Source organism: Ornithorhynchus anatinus, chromosome 2, assembly GCF_004115215.2.
Source record: "Ornithorhynchus anatinus isolate Pmale09 chromosome 2, mOrnAna1.pri.v4, whole genome shotgun sequence".
Lineage (NCBI taxonomy): Eukaryota > Metazoa > Chordata > Mammalia > Monotremata > Ornithorhynchidae > Ornithorhynchus > Ornithorhynchus anatinus.
In genome coordinates, this window is record NC_041729.1 from 163,508,076 (window position 1) to 163,531,119 (window position 23,044).

The window sequence follows — 23,044 nt, forward strand, 5'->3', positions numbered from 1 at the left end:
GGAGGAAGGGGAAGAGGGGGAGGGGAAGAGGAAGGAGGAGGGGGAAGAGGAGGGAGGGGAAGAGGAAGGAGGAAGAGGAGGAAGAGGAAGGGGAAGAGGAGGAGGAAGGAGAAGAGGAAGGGGAAGAGGAGGAAGGGGAAGAGGAGGAAGGGGAAGAGGAGGAGGAAGAAGAAGGAGGAAGGGGAAGAGGAGGAAGGAGAAGAGGAGGAAGGGGAAAGAGGAGGAGAGGGAGGAGGGGGAGAAGATGAGGAGGAGGAGGAGGAGGAAGGGGAGAATGGAGGAGAAGGGGGTAAGAGGTAGGCGTCGGTGGCCGGAGATGCCCGCAGGACTGGCCTTGTGCGGGTGGGGCGGGGGGGATGGACGGGGGGATGGACGGGGGCCCGGACGCCTGGGGGCCCGGACGCCTGGGTCCTCACCCCCTCCCTGAAGGAGGGGACGGGAAGGGAGGGGCGGGGGCGCCGGGGAGGGGCCGGCCTGGGGCTGTCTGTCTGTGTGTGGGGGTGTGAGTGTGTGTGGGTGTGTGGGGGGGGGGTGTGTGCGTGCGTGCGGGAGCCTCCTCCTCCTCCTCCTGCTGTTGCTGCTGCTGCTGCTGCCGGTGCCGGTCCTCCGCAGAGCGCGCTGCTCGCAGGCCCCAGCCCTCGGACCCCCAGCCCCCCGGACCCCCGGACCCCCAGCCCCCCGGACCCCCAGCCCCCCAGCCTCCCGGACCCCCAGCCCCCCGGACCCCCAGCCCCCCAGCCTCCCGGACCCCCAGCCTCCCGGACCCCCAGCCTCCCGGACCCCCAGCCCCCCGGACCCCCAGCCCCCCAGCCTCCCGGACCCCCAGCCTCCCGGACCCCCAGCCTCCCGGACCCCCTGCCTCCCGGCCCCCCAGCCCTCCAAGCCCCCAGCCCGGGGCAGAGCGTGGGGCGCAGCGTGGGCCCCCGGCCGGCAGCATGGCCTCGTCCCCGCCGGGCCCCGGTTCCGGTCCTGCTCCCAAAGCCGCCCGTTGTTGCCAGGTAACGGCCCCCCACCCCGATCCCGACACCCCTCCCCAAACACCCCCAACCCACCCCGACCCCCCATTCTTCCCCACCCTCCATGCTCCTGCCCCCCGCCCCTCCCCATCTCCCCATCCCCCCCAAACACCCCCCTCCTCCTCCTCCCCCAGCCCCCGCCCCTCCCCCATCTCCCCCCAACCCCTCCCCAGCCCCCACTCTCTCACCAGTGACCCCCACCGCCTTCCCTGACCCCCCATCATCCCCCTCCTCCACCCAACCACCTCCAACGCACCCCCAGGCCCCTCCCTCGACCCCCCCATCCGCCCCCAACGGCCCCCAACGGCCCCCCAACCTCCATCCTCTCCCTCCACCCTCCCCATCTCCCCCCCAAAGACCCCCATCCTCCTCCTCCCCCGGACCTCCCGACCCTCTCCCAGCCCCCACTCTATCATCGACCCCCCCACCTCCCCCGACCCCCCCATCCTCCTCCTCCTCCACCCCAATCACCCCCAACCCACCCCCAGCCCCCACTCTCTCATCGCTGACCCCTCATCTCTCCCCCCCAACCACCCCCCAACCCCTATCCTCCTCCTTCTCCACCGCCCCATCTCCCCCCGACTGTCCCCCGACCCCCCATCCTCCCCCACCGCCCCCTTCAATCCCCTTTCTCCTCCACCTACTGATCCCCAACAGCCCCCCAGCCCCCACTGTCTCATCGCTGCCCCCCGACCCCCATCTCTGCCCACCAACCGCCCCCGACCCCACCACCCCTTTCAATCCCCCTCCTCCACACCGCCCCCCAACCGACCCTCCACCCCCATCCTCCTCCTCCTCCACCACCCCCAACCCCTCACCCATCTCCCCCCAACCACCCCCCGACCCCCCCATCCTCCCCCACCACCCTCTTCAACCCCCTCCTCCGTACTGCCCCCCAACTGGCCCCCCAGCCCTCACTGTCTCATCACCGACCCCTGACCCCCCAATCTCCTCCTCCTCCTCCACTGCCCCCAACCCCTCCCCCAGCTGCCACTGTCTCATCGCCCCCCCCCATCTCTCCCCACCAACCACCCCCCAAACCCCATCCTCCTCCACCGCCCCTTCAATCCCCTTCCTCCACCAGACTGACCCCCAACCGACCCCCCATCCTCCTCCTCCACTGCCCCCCCCAAACCCTCCCCCATCTCCCCCCCAACCTCCTCCCGCCCCCCATCTTCCCACCAACCTCCCCCCAGCCCCACCATCTCATCTACCGCCCCCAGCCCCCTCCCCCCACACTGTCTCATGGAGAAGCATAAGGGTAGGGTAGGGTACTAGGGTAGGGAGAGCCTGGGTCTGGGAGCCCCAAGGACCCGACTGCTCATCCCGCTCCCCCCGCCCCCGTCGTCTGCTGGGTGACCTTGGGCCAGTCAGCTCACTCGTCTGGGCCTCAGTTCCCTCCTCTGTCAAATGGGGATGGAGACGTGGAGCTCCACATGGAGACAGGGTCTCGGTCCAACCCGCTATGTTTGGATCCACCCTAGCGCTTAGTACAGTGCCTGGCTCGTGGTGAGTGCTTAAATCCCACCCCTAGTCTGATGATTAAAGCTGTTTTCCCCCCACCAGCCCTCACGGTCTCATTGCCGCCCCCCGATCCCCCTACCCCCGGCCCCCAGGACCCGCCAGCCTCCTCGGAAGGAGGAAGTGATGACCACCACAACCACCACAATGACACCATGAGGCGGACAATGACATCCCCTCAAACAATTGTTCCTTGTCCCCCACCCCGCCCTGGCCCTGGCTCAGCAGGGCCATGTATTTTTCTACTGGACTCTCCCAAGCGCTTAGTACAGTGCTCAGAACACAGTAAGCACTCAATCCCAACCCCTTCAGGGGCAAAAAGACCCACATCCCCGCTCCCCCTGCCTCCAACAGCCAGGGGCAGGATGCAAACCCAGAAGATAAAGGAATATATGCATATATTATATATATATTTATCTATAATTCTGTTGGTTTATATTGATTCCTGTTTACTCGTATTGATGTCTTTCTCCCTCTAGACTGTGAGACCCTTGTGGATAGGGATTGTCTCTCCTTATTGCTGTATTGTACTTTCCAAATGCTTACTCCAGTGCTCTGCACACAATAGGCACTCAATAAATAAGATTGAATGAATAAATGAGTGAATGAAAAGGAAGGGCAATCTTGGCCTCTTTTTTTTTTTAAATGTACTTGTTGAGCACTTACCACATGCCAGGCTCTGTAGTAAGTGCTGGGATAGATAACCAGTTAATCAAGGTGGATACAGTCCCTGTCCCACATGGGGCCCACAGTCTTGATCATCATTTTATAGAGGAAGCACGTGAAGCACAGAGAAGCTTTCCCAAGGTCACACAGCGGGAAATGGCAGAGCTGGAATTAAAACCCAAGTCCTCTGACTCCCAGGCCCGGGCTCTGTCTGCAATGCCATGCTGTGACTTCCTTCCATTCATTCATTCATTCAGTCATATTTATTGAGCACTTATTATGTGCAGAGCACTGTACTGAGCACTTGGAATGTACAATTCGGCAACAGATAAAGACAATCCCTGCCCAACAACGGGCTCACAGTCTCAATGAAGTGGTCAACCTAGTGCTCTGCATACAGTAAGCGCTCAATAAATACGATTGAATGAACTCCACCGTATGCCTCACCCACCTCTTCCTCCTCTCCTCCAGTTCGTCTTTGTTACGGGATTAGGAAAAGGGTCAGGATTTAGAGGTGGCCCCCGGCCAAGAGTGAATGGGTTTCAATATTTATGACGGACCGTATCGGATCCCCCTTCGTTTGCACGAGGCCATCTTTTGATGTAGACTTTGTTTTCTTGGCAGGGTTGTCATCCTGACTGCTCAATGGGTGGTGCAGGGAATGGAGGTATACAGAGGGTCCAAGACACCTTCAAGGTAAGATGCCGACCAAAGCTAGGGGTTGAGGTGTTAACGTTTCTGCTTCCACAGTGCTTCTCACCCACTCGTTTGAGCCTGCACATTGGAGTGTTGTTGTTTGGCGGTCTGTGTTTTTTGTTTGTATTTTTTTGGGGGGGTGTTAAGCAGTTACTATATGCCAGACACTGTACTAAGTGCTGAAAAAATAACCCTAGACTTTAAGCTTGTTGAGGACCGGGAATGTGTTCTATTTATTGTTACAGCAGCGTGTTGTTAAGCAGCATGGCTTAGTGGAAAGAGCACGGGTTGGGGAGTCAGAGGTTGTGGGTTCTAATCCATGCTCCTCCACTTGTTTGCTGTGTGACCTTGGGCAAGCCACTTAACTTCTCTGTTCCTTAGTTCCCTTGTCTGTAAAATGGGGATTAAGACTGTGAGCCCCACATGGGACAACCTGATTACCTTGTATCTACCCCAGCACTTAGAGCAGTGCTCGGCAACATAGTAAGCGCTAACAGATACCATCATTATTATCATTATCGTACCTAGTACTCCCCCAAGCGCTTAGTGGCAGTGCTCTGCGCACAGTAAGAGCTCAAAAAATATGACTGAATGAATGAAATAAGCTGATCAGATTGGACATGGTCCATTTCCCTCTGTGGGGTTCACAGTTTTAACCCCCATTTTCCAGATGAGGGAACTGAGGCCCAGAGAAGTGAAGTGGCTTGCCCAAGGTCACGTAGCAGACAAGGGGCAGAGCTGGGATTAGAATCATTCCCAAGCCCCTGCTCTCTGCGCTGGGCCATGCTGCTTCTATGTTTAGTGGCGAAATCATTTGGAGAGAATGCATTAACCCCTGTCTCACATGAATGGAGAATGTTCATTCCCGATTGCATCAGCTGTTTTAATGCCAGAATACCCCACCCTATAAATTCGCTAGTAACCACAGTGAAATTTTCTCCTATATAGCATTTTGTAAAAAAAACACTTTCTCTTACTGTCCTGACTCTAAATACTGTATAGAAAGCTCCCTAGTGATTAATATAATAATATTGGCATTCGTTAAGTGCTTACTATGTGCAGAGCACTGTTCTAAGCGCTGGGGAGATACAGCGTAATCAGGTTGTCCCACGTGAGGCTCATAGTTGATCCCCATTTTACAGATGAGGTAACTGAGGCACTGAGAAGTGAAGTGACTTGCCCACAGTCACACAGCTGACAAGTGGCAGAGCCGGGAGTCGAACTCATGACCTCTGACTCCGAAGCCCAGGCTCTTTTCCACTGAGCCACGCTGCTTCCCATGGCCTCTTTACTGAAATTTGTCAGCTTGTGTGGACAAGGAATGTGTCTGTTATCTTGTTCTATTTGTCTCTCCAAGGCACTTAATACAGTGCTCTGCATACAGTAAGTGCTCAAAAAATACGATTGACAATTAGCTTCTGCATTTCCCTCTGCTGTCAGCCTTTCAGCTAGTTCACTGCTTACTATCAATCAATCAGTCAATCAATAGTATTTATCGAGGGCCTACTGTGTGCAGAACACACTACTGAGCTTTTTTGGGAGAGGAAAGTAGGACAGAGAACAGACCCAAGAGAACAGAGTTGGTAAACTGATCCCTCAAGGAGCATAAAGTCCAGAAGTAATCAGACATGTGTGGCTTGGTGGAAAGAGCCCGGGCTTGGGAGCCAGAGGTCATGGGTTCGAATCCTGGCTCTGCCACTTGTCAGCTGTGTGACTGTGGGCAAGTCACTTCACTTCTCTGTGCCTCAGTTACCTCATCTGTAAAATAGGGATTAACTGTGACCCTCACGTGGGACAACCTGATTACCCTGTATCTACCCCAGTGCTTAGAACAGTGCTTGGCACATAGAAAGCGCTTAACAAATGCCAAAATTATTATTATTGTTATTATTCAAACAAATTCCGGATGTGTATTTCATTCATTCATTCAATCGTATGGCTTAGTGGCAAGAATATGGTCTTGGGAGTCAATCGTGGTTCTAATCCTGCCTCTGCAGCTTGTCTGCTGTGTGACTTTTGGCAAGCCACTAAACTTCTCTGTGCCTCAGTTACCTCATCTGTAAAATGGGGATTGAAATCACCCCCACGTGGGGCAACCTGATTACCTTACATCTATTCCAGTGCTTAAATCAGTGCTTGACACATAATAAGCATTTAACAAATACCATAATCATTTGTTTATTATTCATTCCTTTATTTTATTGAGAGCTTACTGTATGCAGAGCCGTGTACTAAGTGCTTGGAAAGTACAATAAAGCAAATAAAGAGCGACAATCCCTGCCCACAGAAGGCTCGCAGTCTAGAAAGGAGAGGAGTTGAACTGCATTAAGAAGCATTTTCACTAGTGTTGGCGCTGCTTTTTTTTTTTAAAGTGATGTAGTTGGGGAACAGTTAAATAAGGATTTTAGAGAGTTTTCTATTACTCCTATTGGCTGTGACCCCTTAGAGTGAGAAGCAGCGTGGCCTAGTGGAAAGAACCATAGGCCTGGGAGTCAGAGGGACCTGGGTTCTAAACCTGGATCAGTCACGTGTCTGCTGTCTGACCTTGGGGAAGTCCCTTCACTTCTCTGTGCCTCAGTGAAATCATCTGTATAATGGGGATTGAGACTGTGAGGCCCACGTGGGACAGGGACTGTGTCCACCCCAATTTGCTTGTATCCATCCTTGCACTTAGAACAGTGCCTGGCACATAGTAAGCACTTAACAAACACCACAATTATGATTATGATATTATTATCAGCCTGACCATGTAGAATAAACCACATTTCTGGCTTTGCTGTAGCAGTAATCCTGGACTCTGACAATTGCCTGCTGTATAACTTCAGGCAAGGACACTTAACTTTTCTGAGCCTCAATTTTTTCAACTGTAAAATGAAAATTAAATCCTTCTTCCTCCTATTTAGACCGTGAGCCGTATGTGGTTCACGGGACAGTGTCTCACTCGATTTGGAATAGTATCCACCCCAGCACTTAGTACAGGGTTTGGCACAGATTAAAGCCCTTAAGAAATACCACGATTATTACTGTTTGTGGAAAAAGACCAGCACATAAAGCTGTATGAGGTAATGGTAAGAAGCAGCGTGGCTCAGTGGAAAGAGCACGGGCTTTGGGAGTCAGGGCTCATGAGTTCGAATCCCAGCTTCTGCCACTTGTCGGCTGTGTGACTGTGGGCAAGTCACTTAACTTCTCTGGGCCTCAGTTCCCTCATCTGTAAAATGGGGATTAAAGACTGTGAGCCCCACGTGGGACAACCTGATTCCCCTATGTCTACCCCACGCTTAGAACAGTGCTCGGCACATAGTAAGCGCTTAACAAATACAACATTATTATTATTATTCAATGGTGAAATTAGTAAACAAAAGACATTCCAGTTAGTGGAGTATTCAATATTTCCTGTCAGTCAGTCAGTCAGTCAAGTTGGTCATTGGTCTGTTGGTCTGTTACCGATCTGTAAATTCCAAGCGCTTAGCCACAGTGCTCTGCACATGGTAAGCACTCAATAAATACTATTGAATGAATGAATGAATTTGTATTTATTGAGCATTTACTGTGTTGCGGATTACTGTACTATGCACTTGGGAGGGGACAATACAACAATACCCAGACACATTCCCCTGCCCACAAGGAGCTTTACAGCCCAGAGGGAAGACAGATGTTATAGAAATGAATAAATGGCAGATAGGGACATTATAATCCCCAGGTAGACAAGCTTGCAAAAGGTTTTGCAAAGTGCAAAGGAATAGGTATTGGGAAAGAAAACCACCCTGCCGTGGTTCTGCTGGTGTGACCCTCGGGCAAGGAAGTGACCCTCTCTGGACCTCAGTTTCCTCAGCTGCTCTTCCTACCTCCTAATCAATCAATCAATGACATTTATCGATGCTTTTACTGGGTAGACTGTAAACCCAGTGTGGGCAGGGAGTGTATCCACTGGATTATTTTGTATCTTTCCCAGGACTCAACACAAGCAATACCCCTAACTAAAATGGTCCACCTCACCCTCCGAGTCTTGGCAAAATAGCTGTTATTTCTCACTCTTCCTGCTTATTTTATTCAGGTCGTTTCATAATCCAGTCCTTTATGACGTGCCAGGTTCTTCCAGAAGTACGTGGAATTAAACATTCAGCATGGAAAATGAATAAAAATAATTGGAGCCTATGAAGACACTGATTCATTATGCAGGAGAAAATCTCTTTTTATGTGAATAGTACTTTGATGTTTGGTAATGTTTATGAAGGAAATGCAAAAAAGATTTGAATAGTTTGAAAAGGCAGCGGATCTTAAAGTAATCTGTTATCTTTTTTTTCAGTGATGTGATGGAGAAATCCGTAGTTTTGCAGAGTTTCCTTGAACTACAAAAATCTAACCTTTTTATACTCTCATGTTTCTTTTACTTTGTCAGTTGACAGGTAAAGGTAATTGCAATAAAATAAACTGCCATCCTCATATCTGAAGATTGGAGAGAAGCATTCATATTGCTAAAAGATGTCATTATTGTTAAGGTGGATTTGGTAAAATTTCCATACAAATATTTCTTCTGGAAACCACTTGGGGTGATGGTCTTGGGTATTGGCTTTTCCCAAGGCAATTTTTACCCTTAATCAATCAATTAGCAGTATTTATGGAGCACCTACTCTGTGCAGAGAACTGCACTGATTGCTTGATAGAGTTCAAATAATTATAATAATAATAACGGTGGTATTTTGTTAAGAGCTTAGTGTGTGCTAGGCACTGTACTAAGCACTTGGGAATATACAATACAACAGAGTTGTCAGACAGATCCCTGCCCTCAAGGAGCTTGAGGTCTGGGTGATTACGTGCCAGTCTCAACAAAACTGAAGTCTTCAAAATCTGCTTGAGATTTATGTAATAATAGTAATTATGGTATCGTTAATTGATCATTACAATACTACTAATTATAAATAATACTATTGATAATAAAAATTATGGTATGGTATTTAAGTGCTTACTATATGTCAAACATGTTCTAAGTGCTGGGATAGATACAAGATAATCAGGTCAGACAGGGTCTCTGTCCACAGGGGGCTCACAGTCTTATCCCCATTTTACAGATGAGGTAACTGAGGCACAGAGAAGTGAAAGGACTCACCCAAGGTCATACAGTACACAAGTGGTAGAGCCAGGATTAGAACCCACGACCTTCTGACTCACTAGGCCAGGTTGCTTCTAGGCATAATTAGAATGATTAGAGATGTAGTGCTGTGTGGAATGACAAATCAGCATCAGTGGGCCGAATCATTCTCGGTCTCCTACGCTGGAGCCTCCTCCCCCTCCCCATCCTTTAACTGTTGGAGTTCCTCAAGGGTCAGTTCTCGGCCCTCTTCTGTTCTCCATTTACACTCACTCCCTCGGTGAACTCAATCCGCTCTCACGGCTTCGACTACCATCTCTACGCAGATGAACGCAGATCTACATCTCCGCCCCCTGTCCTCTCCCCCTCCCTTCGGGCTCGCATCTCCTCCTGCCTCCGGGGACGTCTCCACCTGGATGTCGGCCGCCACCTAAACTCACATGAGCAAGACTGAGCTCCTCATCTTCCCTCCCAAGCCCGGGTCCGCTCCAGACTTCTCCATCACCGTGGATGGCACGACCATCCTTCCCGTCCCGCAGGCCCGCAATCTCGGTGTCATCCTTGACTCGTCCCTCTCGTTCACCCCACACATCCTATCCGTTACCGAGACCCGCCGGTTTCACCTCTACGATATCGCCAAGATCCGCCCTTCCTCTCCACCCAAACGGCTACCTTACTATTACGGGCTCTCGTTATATCCCGGCTAGACTACTGTGTCAGCCTTCTCTCTGACCTCCCTTCCTCCTCTCTCGCCCCGCTCCGGTCTATTCTTCACTCCGCTGCCCGGCTCATCTTCCCGCAGAAACGATCTGGGCATGTCACTCCCCTTCTTAACAACTCCAGTGGTTGCCTATCGACCTCCGCTCCCAAACAAAAACTCCTCACTCTAGGCTTCGAGGCTCTCCGTCACCTTGCCCCTTCCTACCTCTCCTCCCTTCTCTCTTTCTACCGCCCACCCCGCACGCTCCGCTCCTCCGCCGCCCACCTCCTCGCCGTCCCTCGGTCTCGCCTATCCCGCCGTCGACCCCCGGGTCACATCCTCCCGCGGTCCCGGAACGCCCTCCCTCCTCACCTCCGCCAAACTGATTCTCTTTCCCTCTTCAAAACCTTACTTAAAAATCACCTCCTCCAAGAGGCCTTCCCAGACTGAGCTCCTCTTCCCCCTCTACTCCCTCTGCCATCCCCCTTTTACCTCTCCGCAGCTAAAGCCTCATTTTCCCCTTTTCCCTCTGCTCCTCCACCTCTCCCTTCCCATCCCCACAGCACTGTACCCGTCCGCTCAACTGTATATATTTTCGTTACCCTATTTATTTTGTTAATGAATTGTACATGGCCTCGATTCTATTTAGTCGCCATCGGTTTTTACGAGATGTTCTTCCCCTTGACGCTGTTTAGTGCCATCGTTCTCGTCTGTCCGTCTCCCCCGATTAGACTGTAAGCCCGTCAAACGGCAGGGACTGTCTCTATCTGTTGCCGACTTGTTCATCCCAAGCGCTTAGTACAGTGCTCTGCACATAGTAAGCGCTCAATAAATACTATTGAATGAATGAATGAATGAATAAAGCCCCAGGCTGGGAGTCAGACGGACCTGGGTTCTAATCTCCTCTCCACCACTTGTCTACGTGTGGTCTTGGGCAAGTCCCTTCACTTCTCTGTGCCTTTGTTACCTCATCTGTAAAATGGGGACTAAAACCAGGAACCCCATGTGGGACAGGGACTGTGTCCCACCTGACAAACTTGCATCTACCCCAGTGCATAGTACAGTGCCTGGCATATAGTAAGCGCTTAACAAATGCCATCAAAAAAAAAAATAAATCCAGTATTTTATACATTCGGGATTTCGTGCTTTGTGTTTTTGTCTGAGTCAGGCATTGAGAGAGTCAGATGATACATTACATGAGTGAACATATAACTTCAAATCTCATAAACGCTCACCCTGGATGCTGCTTGCTATCTGATGTCTCCTTTTGCCCTCATTATGGCAGCTTATCTTTTTTGGGAAGTCTACATTAGAATACATTAGAGTAGTACCTTTTGAATGAAATGGATGATGTGTCCCACTCTGAGCCACCGTTGCTCCAAATTCCGCTCCTCCTGCCACAGCCCCTACCCTGTTTTCTCCTCGTCTCCAAGTCATCTTACTGCTCTGTTTCATTCTCATTTTCATTTTTATTGTGATTATGTTGTCTTGTTTTTATCCATCTGTCTCCCCTGATTAGACTGTGAGCCTGTCATTGAGCAGGGATTGTCTCTATCTGTTGCCCAATTGTACATTCCAAGTGCTTAGTACAGTGCTCTGCACATAGTCAGTGCTCAATAAATACTATTGAATGAATGAAGGAATGAATAACGTCTCGCCTTTGTAAGCTACTCCGTTACCAGAGGTAGAAGCAAAGTAGCAGAGGTGGAATGTGTCCCAGGATTTCAGAAAGGGGAGCATAGCACAAAAGGCTCTCGCCAACTCTCCCCATCTATTCTCCGTCTCCACAAGGAGCAAAGCCTAGTGGTCCTGGGTTCTATTTCTGGCTCTGCCATTTGTCTTCTCTGTGACCTTGGGCAAGTCACTTCACTTCTCTGGGCCGCAGTCACCTCATCGGTAAAATGGGGATTGGGACTGTGAGCCCCATGTGGGGCGGGGACTGGGTCCAACCCTATTGCTTGTATCCACCCTGGCGCTTAGTACTGTGGCCTGGCACATAGTGAAGTGCTTAGAGATACTATAATTACTAATGATTATTATTATTATTGTTACTGGATAGAGCACAGTTCTAGGAGTAAGATGACCTGGGTTCTAATCCCGACTCCATCGCTTGTCTGCTGTGTGATCATGTTCATTCATTCATTCGGTTGTATGTATTGAGCGTTGAAGTGTGTGCAGAGTACTGTATGAAGTGTTTGGGAGAGTACAGTATAACAATAAATAGACATATTCCCTGCCCACAATGAACTTACAGTCTAGGGAGGGGAGACAGACATTAATACACTTGCTTTTCTGTGCCTCAGTGACTGTCACCTGTCAGCTGTGTGAATGTGGGCAAGTCATTTCACTTCTCTGTCCCTCAGTTCCCTCATCTGTAAAATGGGGATTAAGACTGTGAGCCTCATGTGGGACAACCTGATTACCCTGTATCTACCCCAGCTCTTAGAACAGTGCTCTGCACATAGTAAGCGCTTAATACCAAAATTATTATTATTATTATTACCATCTGTAAAATAGGGCTAAAGACTGGCAGCTCCGTGTGGGACAGGGATGGTATGTCCAACCTGATCACCTCGCATCTACCTCAGTGCTTAGAACAGCACATAATAAGCACTTATCAATTACCTGGCACTGTCGTCTCCTGGTTCTCCTTTTATCTCTCTGGTGGTTCATTTCAGAGCACTGGCTCTGCTCATTCATTCACGGGCTCATTCATTCATTCGTTCAAACAATCATATAATTGAGTGCTTACTGTGTGCAGAGCACTGTACTAAGTGCTTGAAAAGTACAGTAGTTCAGCAGCAAAGAGAGAAAATCCCTGCCCACACTGGGCTTACCTTCTATTCTCCACCTACACCCACTCCCTTGGAGAACTCGTTCGCTCCCATGACTTCAACTATACTTCCATGCAGATGCTACCCAAATCTCCATCTCCAACCCTGCTCTCTCTCTCCTCTCTGCAGTCTCGCATTTCCTCCTGCCTTCAGACATCTCTTACTTGGCTGTCCTCCTGTCACCTCAAGCTTAACATGTCAGAAACAGAGCTCCTTATCTTCTCACCCGAACCCTGTCCTCCCACTGGCTTTCCCATCACCGTAGACGTCACCGCCGCCCTTCCTGTCTCACAAGCCCATAACCTTGGCTGTTAACCTTGACTCCTCTCTTTCATTCATCCACATATTCAAACTATCACTAAATCCTGTAGGTCCCACCTTCACAATATCACTAAAATCCACCCCTTTTTCTCTCCATCCAAACCGCTACCATGTTACTCACCTTAATTACCATATTATCAATCACTCATCCTGTCCCACCTGACTGCATCAGCCTCCTTGCTGACCTCCCAGATTCCTGTCTATCCTCACTCCAGTCTATACCTCACTCTGCTGCCCGGATCATTTTCTACAAAAACGGCCCAGGACATGTCACTCCCGCTCCTCAAGAACCCCCAGTGGTTTCCCATCCACCTACGCACCAAACAAAAACTCCTCACCACTGGCTTTAAAATCACTCAGTCACCTAGTCCCTCCTACCTCACCTCTCTACTCTCAGCGTGGCTCAGTGGAAAGAGCCCGGGCTTGGGAGTCAGAGGTCATGGGTTCGAATCCCAGCTCTGCCACTTGTCAGGCTGTGTGACTGTGGGCAAGTCACTTCATTCTCTGGGCCTCGGTTACCTCATCTGGAAAATGGGGATTAACTGTGAGCCTCACGTGGAACAACCTGATTACCCTATTTCTACCCCAGCGCTTAGAACAGTGCTCTGCACATAGTAAGCGCTTAACAAATACCAACATTATTACCCTCCTACTCCACTTGTCGCTCCCCTAATACCAACCTTCTCACTGTGCCTCCATTTCATCTGTCTCACCTCTGACCCCTCGCTTGCATCCTGCCTCTGGCCTGGAATGCCCTCGCTCCTCAAATCCAGCAGACGATGACTCGCCCTGCTTTCAAAGCCATATTGAAGGCTAATCTTCTCCAAGAGGCCTTCTCTGACTAATTTCCCACCATTTCCTCTTTTCCCACTCCCTTCTGTGTCACCCTGATTTGCTCCCTTTGTTCATCCCCCCTCCCAAGCCCACAGTACTTATAATAATAATAATAATGTTGGTATTTGTTAAGTGCTTACTACGTGCCAAGCACTGTTCTAAGCACTGGGGTAGACACAGGGTAATCAGGTTGTCCCACGTGAGGCTCACCGTTAATCCCCATGTTACAGATGAGATAACTGAAGCACAGAGAAGTGAAGTGACTGGCCCACAGTCACACAGCTGACAAGTGGCAGATCCGGGAGTTGAACCCATGACCTCTGACTCCGAAGCCGGGGCTCTTTCCACTGAGCCCCACTGCTTCTCTATCTGTCATTTATTTATTTCTATTCATGTCTTTTTCCCCATCTCAGACTGTAAACTCTCTGTGGGCAGGGAATGTGTCTGATTATTGTGGTATCATACTCTCCCAAGCACTTAGTACAGTGCTCTGCACAGAGTAAGCACTCAATGAATGAATGAATAACAAAAAAATGAAAGACCAACGAGGCTGGGTCCAGGATTTGGTCTTAGCCGGGCGTGAGGGAAAGAGGAGAAGGAAGAGAAGAGCTATGTCGTGGCTGTGAAATTGAACGGTGGCTGGGGGTGTGTTGGGGAAGGTAAGAAAGGGAGAGGTGAGTGAATAAAGGAATAAAACAAATGAACTCATTTCTCTGGGCCACTGGCCGGTAGCAGAGTCAGTGCTTAAGGTAAAGAGGAGTCTGACCCAGATCGAAAGAGTGATGAGGTCAAGGAAGAAAGAGAAATCTCTCGTTTTGAGTCAGTCTCACACTATGTTCTCTCGGGGCTCCGAGTGACACATTGACGACTCAGCGAATGGTTTTTTGACAGAGTTATCACCGCAACAGGAAGCCGGTATCTTCGGAGGCAGGTTTCCCCACAGGACATCTCTCCCGTGAGGCTGCCATTTCACATCTGTCGTGTCTCTGGGTTGGCCGTACCGTCTGGTGATTAGACAGCCATCGGGTCAGAGATACCGGCAACGCAGATTGCTCTCTGGGCTCGCGAAAACCTTCTAATAACAGTGAGAACTGTGGGCGTTTGTTAAATGTTTACTAGGTGCCCAGCACGGTGAGGTAGACACAAGATAATCCAGTTGACACAGTCCCTGGCCCACAGGGGGGCTAATGGTCTTCTCTCCCGTTGGCACAGGCGTACCCAGTTTTCTTGTCAGCCCCGTCAGTGAAAGGCCAAGATGAGAAGCAGCGTGGGCGTAGTGGAAAGAACTCGGGCCTGAGAGTCCTCTAACTAACCCCGGCTCCGCCACCTGCCCGCTATGTGACCTTGGGCAAGTCATTTAACTTCTCTGGGCCTCGGTTTCTTTCATCTGTAAAATGAGGGCAGGCAAGGTGGGTTCTCACTCCAACTTCGACTCTGAGTCTCACACGGGACAGGAACGGTGTCTGACCTGAATCGTTCGTATCTGCCCTAGTGTTTAGAACAGTGCTTGACACAGTAAAGTGCTTAACGAAAATAATAATGATAGTAGTAGTGATAATAATAATAATAATAATTGAAAGGACACGGAGGCAATAATAATCCTAAAAATCGTAAAAATAATAATTGAGTGAATAATAATAATAATAATTCAAAGGACACGGAGGCAATAATAATAAAAATGGTAAAAATAATGATAATTGAGTGAACACAGAGTTGGGAGCTGTGATTTTTCTGTCCTGGGTGTCCTCACAGAGAGGCCAGACCTCTCTTGTACTCTTCCCTTGCGCTTTGCACAATAAATACTCAATAAATATCAACTGAACAAATGCTAAAAAGGTAGGCTCTCGTAATAATAATGAGGTATTTGTTAAGCGCTTACTGTGTGCCAGGCATTGTACCAAGCACTGGTGCAGATATGAGCAAATCAAGTTGGACACAGTCTCAATCCCCATTTTACAGACGAGGTCACTGAGGCCCAGAGAAGTGAAGTGACTTACCCAAGGTCACCACAGCAGACACGTGGCAGAGCCGGGATTAGAACCTGCCGAGTCCAGCCGAGTCCACTACGCCATTTCTGCTTCCCACGTAGCTAGCTTTGTGGTCGCCTGTAGTAGCCGTGCGTGCGATAGTAGATGGCTTCATTCTGCATTTACGATTGGAAGCAGCTTAAGGGCAGGAGCCAGACCTACCGACTCTATTGGGCTCCTCCAAGTGCTCAGCTCAGTGCTCTGCACACAGCCCCGGTTACACACTGACTCTAGACGGTTAGCCCGACACGGGCAGGGAACGTGTCGGCTAATTCTGTTGCACCGGACCCTCCCAAGTGCTTGGTACAGCGCTCGGCACATAGTGAGTGTCAGGTTGATATGCTCGATTGACTGACTGACTTCAATTTCACCGGCCCAAATTTCACTTTAGAAAAATCTTTTCCAGCAACATCGAAGAGAGTGCTGATACAGACACGGACTTCCCGCGTAGGTGGAAGTAAGGCCCTAAGTTATTTGATGACCCAGCTCTTTCCTCCATGGTTTTTTTTTTTCCTTTCTATTGTTTATCTTGCGCTTCTGATAAAACACTGATATGGCCTCTCTTCATCCACCAAAGCGTGTCGATGTCAATAACGACATTCCTTTTCATCCCTACCGGTTTGGCGCTTAGGTGGGGAGCTTTTGGAAGGAAACTGAATCTCCCTTTGGGTTTGACAGGAAACCTTACCAGACCGAAACACCAGAAGCGCCCCTAGGGCGCTGAGAACAATGCTTTCGAACAGACCGAGGGACATGTTTTAAATAGTGGAACGTCTCGTCAAGTCTCCTGCTGTCCTCTCGACCAAATCACCTTTTGATTTCTCGACGTATCTTATTCAGATGAACTTTTTGATATTGCCCCAAGGATGCAGAGATATACACTTTCAGATAAGAGGTTTGGGACAGAGTTGAAAAGAAAAAAAAGGAATTGTAGACAGAGGTAAAGTGATGTTTGCTCTTACCCAGTCTCATTTGCAGTAGTAGCGATAGTAGCAGTAGTAATACTTGTTGTAGCCGTAATAATCGTTCTGCTTAGTGACTGCTTACTCTGTGCTAGACACTGTGCTTGGCGTCGGGGTGAAAATAAGCTATCAGATCAGACATAGTGTCCTCTCTTGCAGCTCCCAATCTAAGTAGAAAGAGCACAATAGACAGGCATGGAGGACATTTAGGAGGAATTCCAAATCCAATGGGCTAAAATAACAGTGTTCCCATCGGTGAAGAGGGAAGTGCTCAGAAATATCGGCCTAGTGGCTAGAGGCCGGGCCTGGGAATCAGAAAGACCTGGCTTCTAATCCCAGCTCTGCCACTTGTCTGTTGTGTGAGCTTGGGCAAGCCACTTCAATTCTTTGGGCCTCAGTTTCCTCATCTGTCAAATGGAGATTGAGACTGTGAGCCCCCTGTGGGACAGGGATTCTCTCCAACCCGATTTACTTGTATCTACCCCAGCGCTGAGTAGGGTGCCTGGCATATAGTAAGCATTTAAAAAACATCACAATTATTATTATTATTGAGTCCATATCTATTGAGCATTTGATTACTCACCACTGCACCCACAGTATTTATGTATGTATTTACGTTTTTGGAAGTACAGTGCTTAACCCCATCACTGATTTTTTTTTTTCATTTTGCCTTCCACTGATCAAGTCTATCCCTGGAATTTATCAAGGATCTAGTGAGCACAAAACACTGTGCTCAGCACCTGGGAGAATACAGCAGAAGCAAGACCAACTGTCCTGGTCCTCAAGGGGAAGTGTCACTTCACTTCTCTGTGCCTCAGTTACCTCATCTGTAAAATGGGGATTAACTGTGAGCCTCACGTGGGACAACCTGATTACCCTGTATCTATCCCAGTGCTTACAACAGTGCTCTGCAAATTTAAAACGCTTAACAAATACCAACATCATCATTATTATTATTACAATGCTCTGCACACACAGGAAGTAATCTCCTACTAACATTGACAATAATAGTGTTTGTCAAGAACTTACTGTGTGCCAAGGACTGAATTAAGCCCTGGGGTAGATACAAGATCATCAGTTCCCACATGGGGCTCCCAATCTAAAGAGGAGAGAGGGAGAAGAGGGATTGAATCTGCATTTTGCAGATGATGGAACTGAGGCACAGAGGAAGTGAAATTACTTACCCAAGGTCACACAGCAGGTGTGCAGTAGAGCAGGGATTAGGATCCGGGTCCTCTGACTCCCAGGCCGGGGACTTTTTCCACTAAGCCTCACTGCTTCTCTAAAGCAGCAGCACTCAATAAACACCATTGATAGATCAATGGGTTGAGGGAGTTTTAAAGGGGGGGGTCAAAATGGTGCCCATAGAGACCAAGTAGAACTGGTCTACGGTTCTGTAACTCCTCTTCTTTTTTCAGTGTTGACCTGCATTCCCAGTCTGAACACAGGTGACACCAACTGCTTTTTCATCTGGTAAAGGAGGGCTCCTTTTCCAGAATTCCTAGCAGTGGCCAGAGATTCCAGCCTTCTGTCACACGTCTACCAGAAACTCCACAAGGGCTCGACAGACCAACTCAAAATGCATTTTTCTTTCTCCCCCGTTCCCTCCATCAGGCCAAAGATCTGCTGATCACCCCGGCCACCGTTCTGAAGGAGAAGCCGGACCCGGAGAGCCTGGTTTTTGGGACCGTTTTCACCGACCACATGCTGACCATAGAGTGGTCTTCGGATTCCGGATGGGAGAAGCCTCACATCAGACCCCTGGAGAATCTTTCGTTGCACCCTGGCTCATCAGCTCTGCATTATGCTGTGGAAGTAAGGGCAGCAATGGGGCGAGGGGCAGAGGGGAGAGAGAAGAGAAACATGCACCGGCCACGTGTGTCCATGGCCGCTACGGAGAGGGGTCCTTGCAAGATTACGGGGCATTTTAACTGATTTCTTGGGTGATTTTTTTTTTTTTTGGAATGTGCCTTTTAAGTTCTAAGGATAATTGATAATAGTGGTGTATATGAAGTGCTTACCATGTTCCCAGCACTGTGCTAAGTGCTAGGTTAGGTCTAATACAATCTGATCAGACACAGTCCCTGTCCCACATGGGGGCTCATGGTCTAAGAGCCTGTTAGCTCCTTGGAGGCAGCGATTGTATCTACCAACTCTATTGGTAGAGCAGGGGCCTGGGAGTCAGGGATTTGGGTTCTAATACCGTTTCCATCACGTCTCTGCTGTGTGACCTTGGACAAGTCACTTCACTTCTCTCGGCCTCAGTTACCTCCTCTGTAAAATGGGGATTAAGACTGTGAACCCCACTTGGCACAGGGTCTGTGTCCAAACACATTTGCTTGGGTCCACTCCAGTGCTAAGAACAGTTGAGACTTCATAAGTGCTTAACAAATACCACACTTATCATTTTTATTATTGCTTTGTTCTCTCCCAAGCATTTAGTAAAGTGTTTTGCAAACATAAAGCACTCGGTAAATACCACTGACTGATTGATTGGTTGAGGGAGAGCAGATATTGACTCCCTAATTTACAGATGAGGAAACAGACCCAAAGAAGTTATGTGACTTCCCCGTCAATGAGTAGGTGTGAGGCAGAGCCCAATTTAATACATATTTGAATATGTACTAAAGAAATTGCCGAGCATGTCGGTAAGAGCAGGGAGAAATCTGAATTGATATTTCCTTCTTTTTTAATGGTATTTTTAAGCGCTTAATAATAATAATGTTGGTATTTGTTAAGTGCTTACTATGTGCAGGGCACTGTTCTAAGTGCTGGAGTAGATACAGGGTGATCAGGTTGTCCCACGTGGGCTCACAGTTTTAATCCCCATTTTACAGATGAGGTCACTGAGGCACAGAGAAGTGAAGTGACTTGCCCACAGTCACACAGCTGACAAGTGGCAGAGCTGGGATTCAAACCCATGACCTCTGACTCCCAAGCCCGGGCTCTTTCCACTGAGCCACGCTGCTTCCCTGCTTACAAGGTGTTAAGGGGGGTCTAAGCTCTAGAGTAGAAGTGGCATGGCATAGTGGATAGAGCAAGGTCCTGGAAGCCAGAAAGACCTCAATTCTAATCCCAGCTCTGTCACTTGTCTGCTGGGTGACTGGGCAAGTCATTTCACTTCTCTGGGCCCCAGTCACCACATCTGTTAAACAGGTTGTGAGCCCCACATGGAACAGGAACTGCGTCAGACCCGATTTGCTCTGGGTACGGTGCTTGGCACATAGTAAGTGCTTAACAAATACCAGAATTATTATTATTATACACGTTAATGAGGCTTCATCGTGACTCCACTTATTCTTAAGATGATCTCAAGTTTTCAACCTCCCCTTTGAGAGTAACCGAGGTTCAATAGGAAGGTCCAATCAATCGGTGCTATTTATTGAGCGCTTACCATGCACTTGGGAGAGTCCTGTACAACAGAGCTGGTTGTTGTCGTGTAAACTCGAGACCGGAAGCTCATCAAGGGCAGGGAATATGGCTGCTTATTGTTTTAGTGAACTCTCCCAAGCATTTAGTACAGGGCTCTGCACACGGTAAACACTCAATAAATACGATGGAATGAACGAATGAACGAATGAACTGGGAGACACGCTCCCTGCCCACCACCAGGTCACTTAATGAGAAGCACCAAGGGAACAACCAGAAGCCAGGACGGTTAATATTTTGCTAAATGCCCGAGCCCCGAAGATCCTGCAGGCAGGTGACAGAGAGCCGGTCAGCACGGTCGTTTGTGAAGGTGGACGGGAGAGTTGAAGACTCTTGGACCTTTCGGAGCGACGCATATTAAGAGGCGTATAATCAGATGACCTTGTACGGGCACAAACGGGAAGCGTGAAGGAATGAGGGCAGCACGTCCTTCCGCTCCTTGCCCCCAGCGACAGGATGTTGGTCAGGTGCCTTCGGATCGGTTGCTTCCGTTCCCTCCCCCTGACCTGAAGTAATGATGGTATTTGTTAAGTGCTTACTATGTGCCAGGCGCTGTACTGACCGCTGGGGTGGAGACGAGCAAATCGAGTTGGATGCGGTCCCTATCCCTAGATAAATAGGCTCATAGATATATACACAGTCTCTAATTTCTGCTTGTATCGCCATTCCTAGAGCTTAGTACAGTGTTCTGCATGCAGTAAGCACTTAATAAATACAATTACTACTACTATGACCACCATCACTCCTCTTCCTCCCACCTTGTTTACTGAGTGACCTTGGGCAAGTCACTTGACTTCTCTGTGCCTCAGTTACCTCATCTGTAAAATGGGGATTAAGACTGTGAGCCCTGTGTGGGACAGAGATTTTGTCAACCTGATTAGCTTTCATTTACCCCAGTGCTTAGAAGAGTGCTCGACATAAAGTAAGCACTTAACAAACAGTCAGGAGATCTGGGTTGTTGTCCCAACTCTGACAGTGGCCTGACATGTGACCTCAGGCAATCAATCAACCAGTCGATGGTATTAATTGAGCGCTGACTGTGTGCAAAGCACTGTACTAAATGCTGGGGAGGGGCAAGTCACTCGGTTGCTTGACTTCTCTGGTCCATGGATTCCTCATCTGTAAAATGGGGATAATAATGGCTCCTTCTCTCTACTTCAGGGGTACATTATGAGGGCAAAGTTGGAGAATGAATTAGAAAACATTCTAGGGAATATAAAGGAGTTGTATAAATTGAAGTTTTCATAAATATGAGGATTTTTGTCCTTTGATTCTAGGAGGTGGAGTACAGTGCTAAGCACTTACTTACTAAGCTCAATAAATACCATCGATTGAAGGATTGGTATGTTTACTGAAATCATCCCTCTGAAAAATGGCAAGGCCAAGTGGAAAAAGCACGGCCCTGGAAATCAGAGAAAGTACGTTGTAATCTGAGCACCCCCACTTACCTGCTGTATGGCCTTGGACAAGTCTCTTAACTTCTCTGTGCCTCAGTTTCCTCCTCTGTACAGTGGGAATCAAATACTGGTTCTCTTCACCCCCACAACCTCTGCTCTTAGACTCTGTGTGAGCTCAATCGCTCCTATGGCTCCAACTACCACCCCTACGTGGATGACTCCCAAATCTCCATCTCCAGCCCTTATCTCTCTCCCTCTCTGCAGTCTCACATCTTCTTCAGCCTTCAGGACATCTCTACTTGGACGTCCTGCCGTCACCTCAAACTTAACGGATCTGAAACAAAACTCTTTTTCTTCCCACCCAAACCCCGTCCTCCTCCTTTCATTCATTCAATAGTATTTATTGAGCGCCTACTATGTGCAGAGCACTGGACTAAGCGCTTGGAATGGACAAATCGGCAACAGATAGAGACAGTCCATGCCCTTTGACGGGCTCACGGTTTAATCGGGGGAGACGGGCAGACGAGAACAATGGCAATAAATAGAGTCGAGGGGAAGAACATCTCATAAAAACAATGGCAAATAAATAGAATCAGGGTGATGTACATCTCATTAAACAAAATAAATAGGGTGATGAAGATATATACAGTTGAGCGGATGAGTACAGTGCTGAGGGGATGGGAAGGGACGGGGGAGGAGGAGAGGGAAAGGGGGGAGAAGAGGGTTTAGCTACGGAGAGGTGAAGGGGGGATAGAGGGAGCAGAGGGAAAAAGGGGGGAGCTCAGTCTGGGAAGGCCTCTTGGAGGAGGTGAGCTTTAAGTAGGGATTTGAAGAGGGGAAGGAATTAGATTGACGGAGGTGAGGAGGGAGGGCGTTCCGGGACCGCGGGAGGACGTGGCCCAGGGGTCGACGGCGGGATAGGCGAGACCAAGGGACGGCGAGGAGGTGGGCGGCAGAGGAGCGGAGGGTGTGGGGTGGGCGGTAGAAAGAGAGAAGGGAGGAAAGGTAGGAAGGGGCAAGGTGATGGACAACCTTGAAGCCTAGAGTGAGGAGTTTTTGTTTTGAGCAAAGGTTGATAGGCAACCTGACTTTCCCATCACTGTAGACAGCACCGCCATCCTCCCTGTCTCACAATCTGGTAACTTTGGCTTTATCCTCGACTCATTTCTCTCATTCGACCCTCCTATCGAACTGTCACCAAATCCTGTCAGTTCTACTTTCACAACATCATTAAAATCCACCATATTCTCTCCATCCAAACTGCTGCTAACGCAGATCCAAGCACTTCTCCTCTCCCACTTTAACTATGGCATCTGCCTCTTTGCTGCTTCCCGTCTCTTCCCCATTTCCGTCCATACTTCACTCTGCTGCCTGGGTCATTTTTCTCTAAAAACGTTCAGACCACATTTCCCCACACCTCAAGAAGCTCCAGTGGTTGACCATCCCCCTCGGCATCAAACAGAAACTCCTCACCATTGGCTTTAAAACCCTCAACCTCCTCCCCCATCCTACCTCACCTCACTCACTTCTTTCTGCAAACCTGTCCATTCAC

At 49.2% G+C, this 23,044-nt stretch overlaps 1 protein-coding gene across 2 annotated transcripts in view; it reads left to right on the forward strand.

Moving 5' to 3' along the window:
• Positions 1 to 881: 881 nt before the first annotated feature.
• BCAT1 (branched chain amino acid transaminase 1) overlaps positions 882 to 23,044 on the forward strand; it is a 63,807-nt gene continuing 41,644 nt past the window's right edge. The window contains exons 1-3 of one of the 2 annotated variants that reach the window (XM_029058749.2): positions 882 to 998; positions 3,828 to 3,899; positions 18,281 to 18,481. In XM_029058749.2, the coding sequence (XP_028914582.1) occupies positions 936 to 998; positions 3,828 to 3,899; positions 18,281 to 18,481 (336 nt within the window). In that variant the 5' untranslated portion in view covers positions 882 to 935. Of the gene's footprint in view, positions 999 to 2,405; positions 2,526 to 3,827; positions 3,900 to 18,280; positions 18,482 to 23,044 lie in introns of those variants that run through there. The other variant, XM_029058750.2, reaches the window with a different exon arrangement.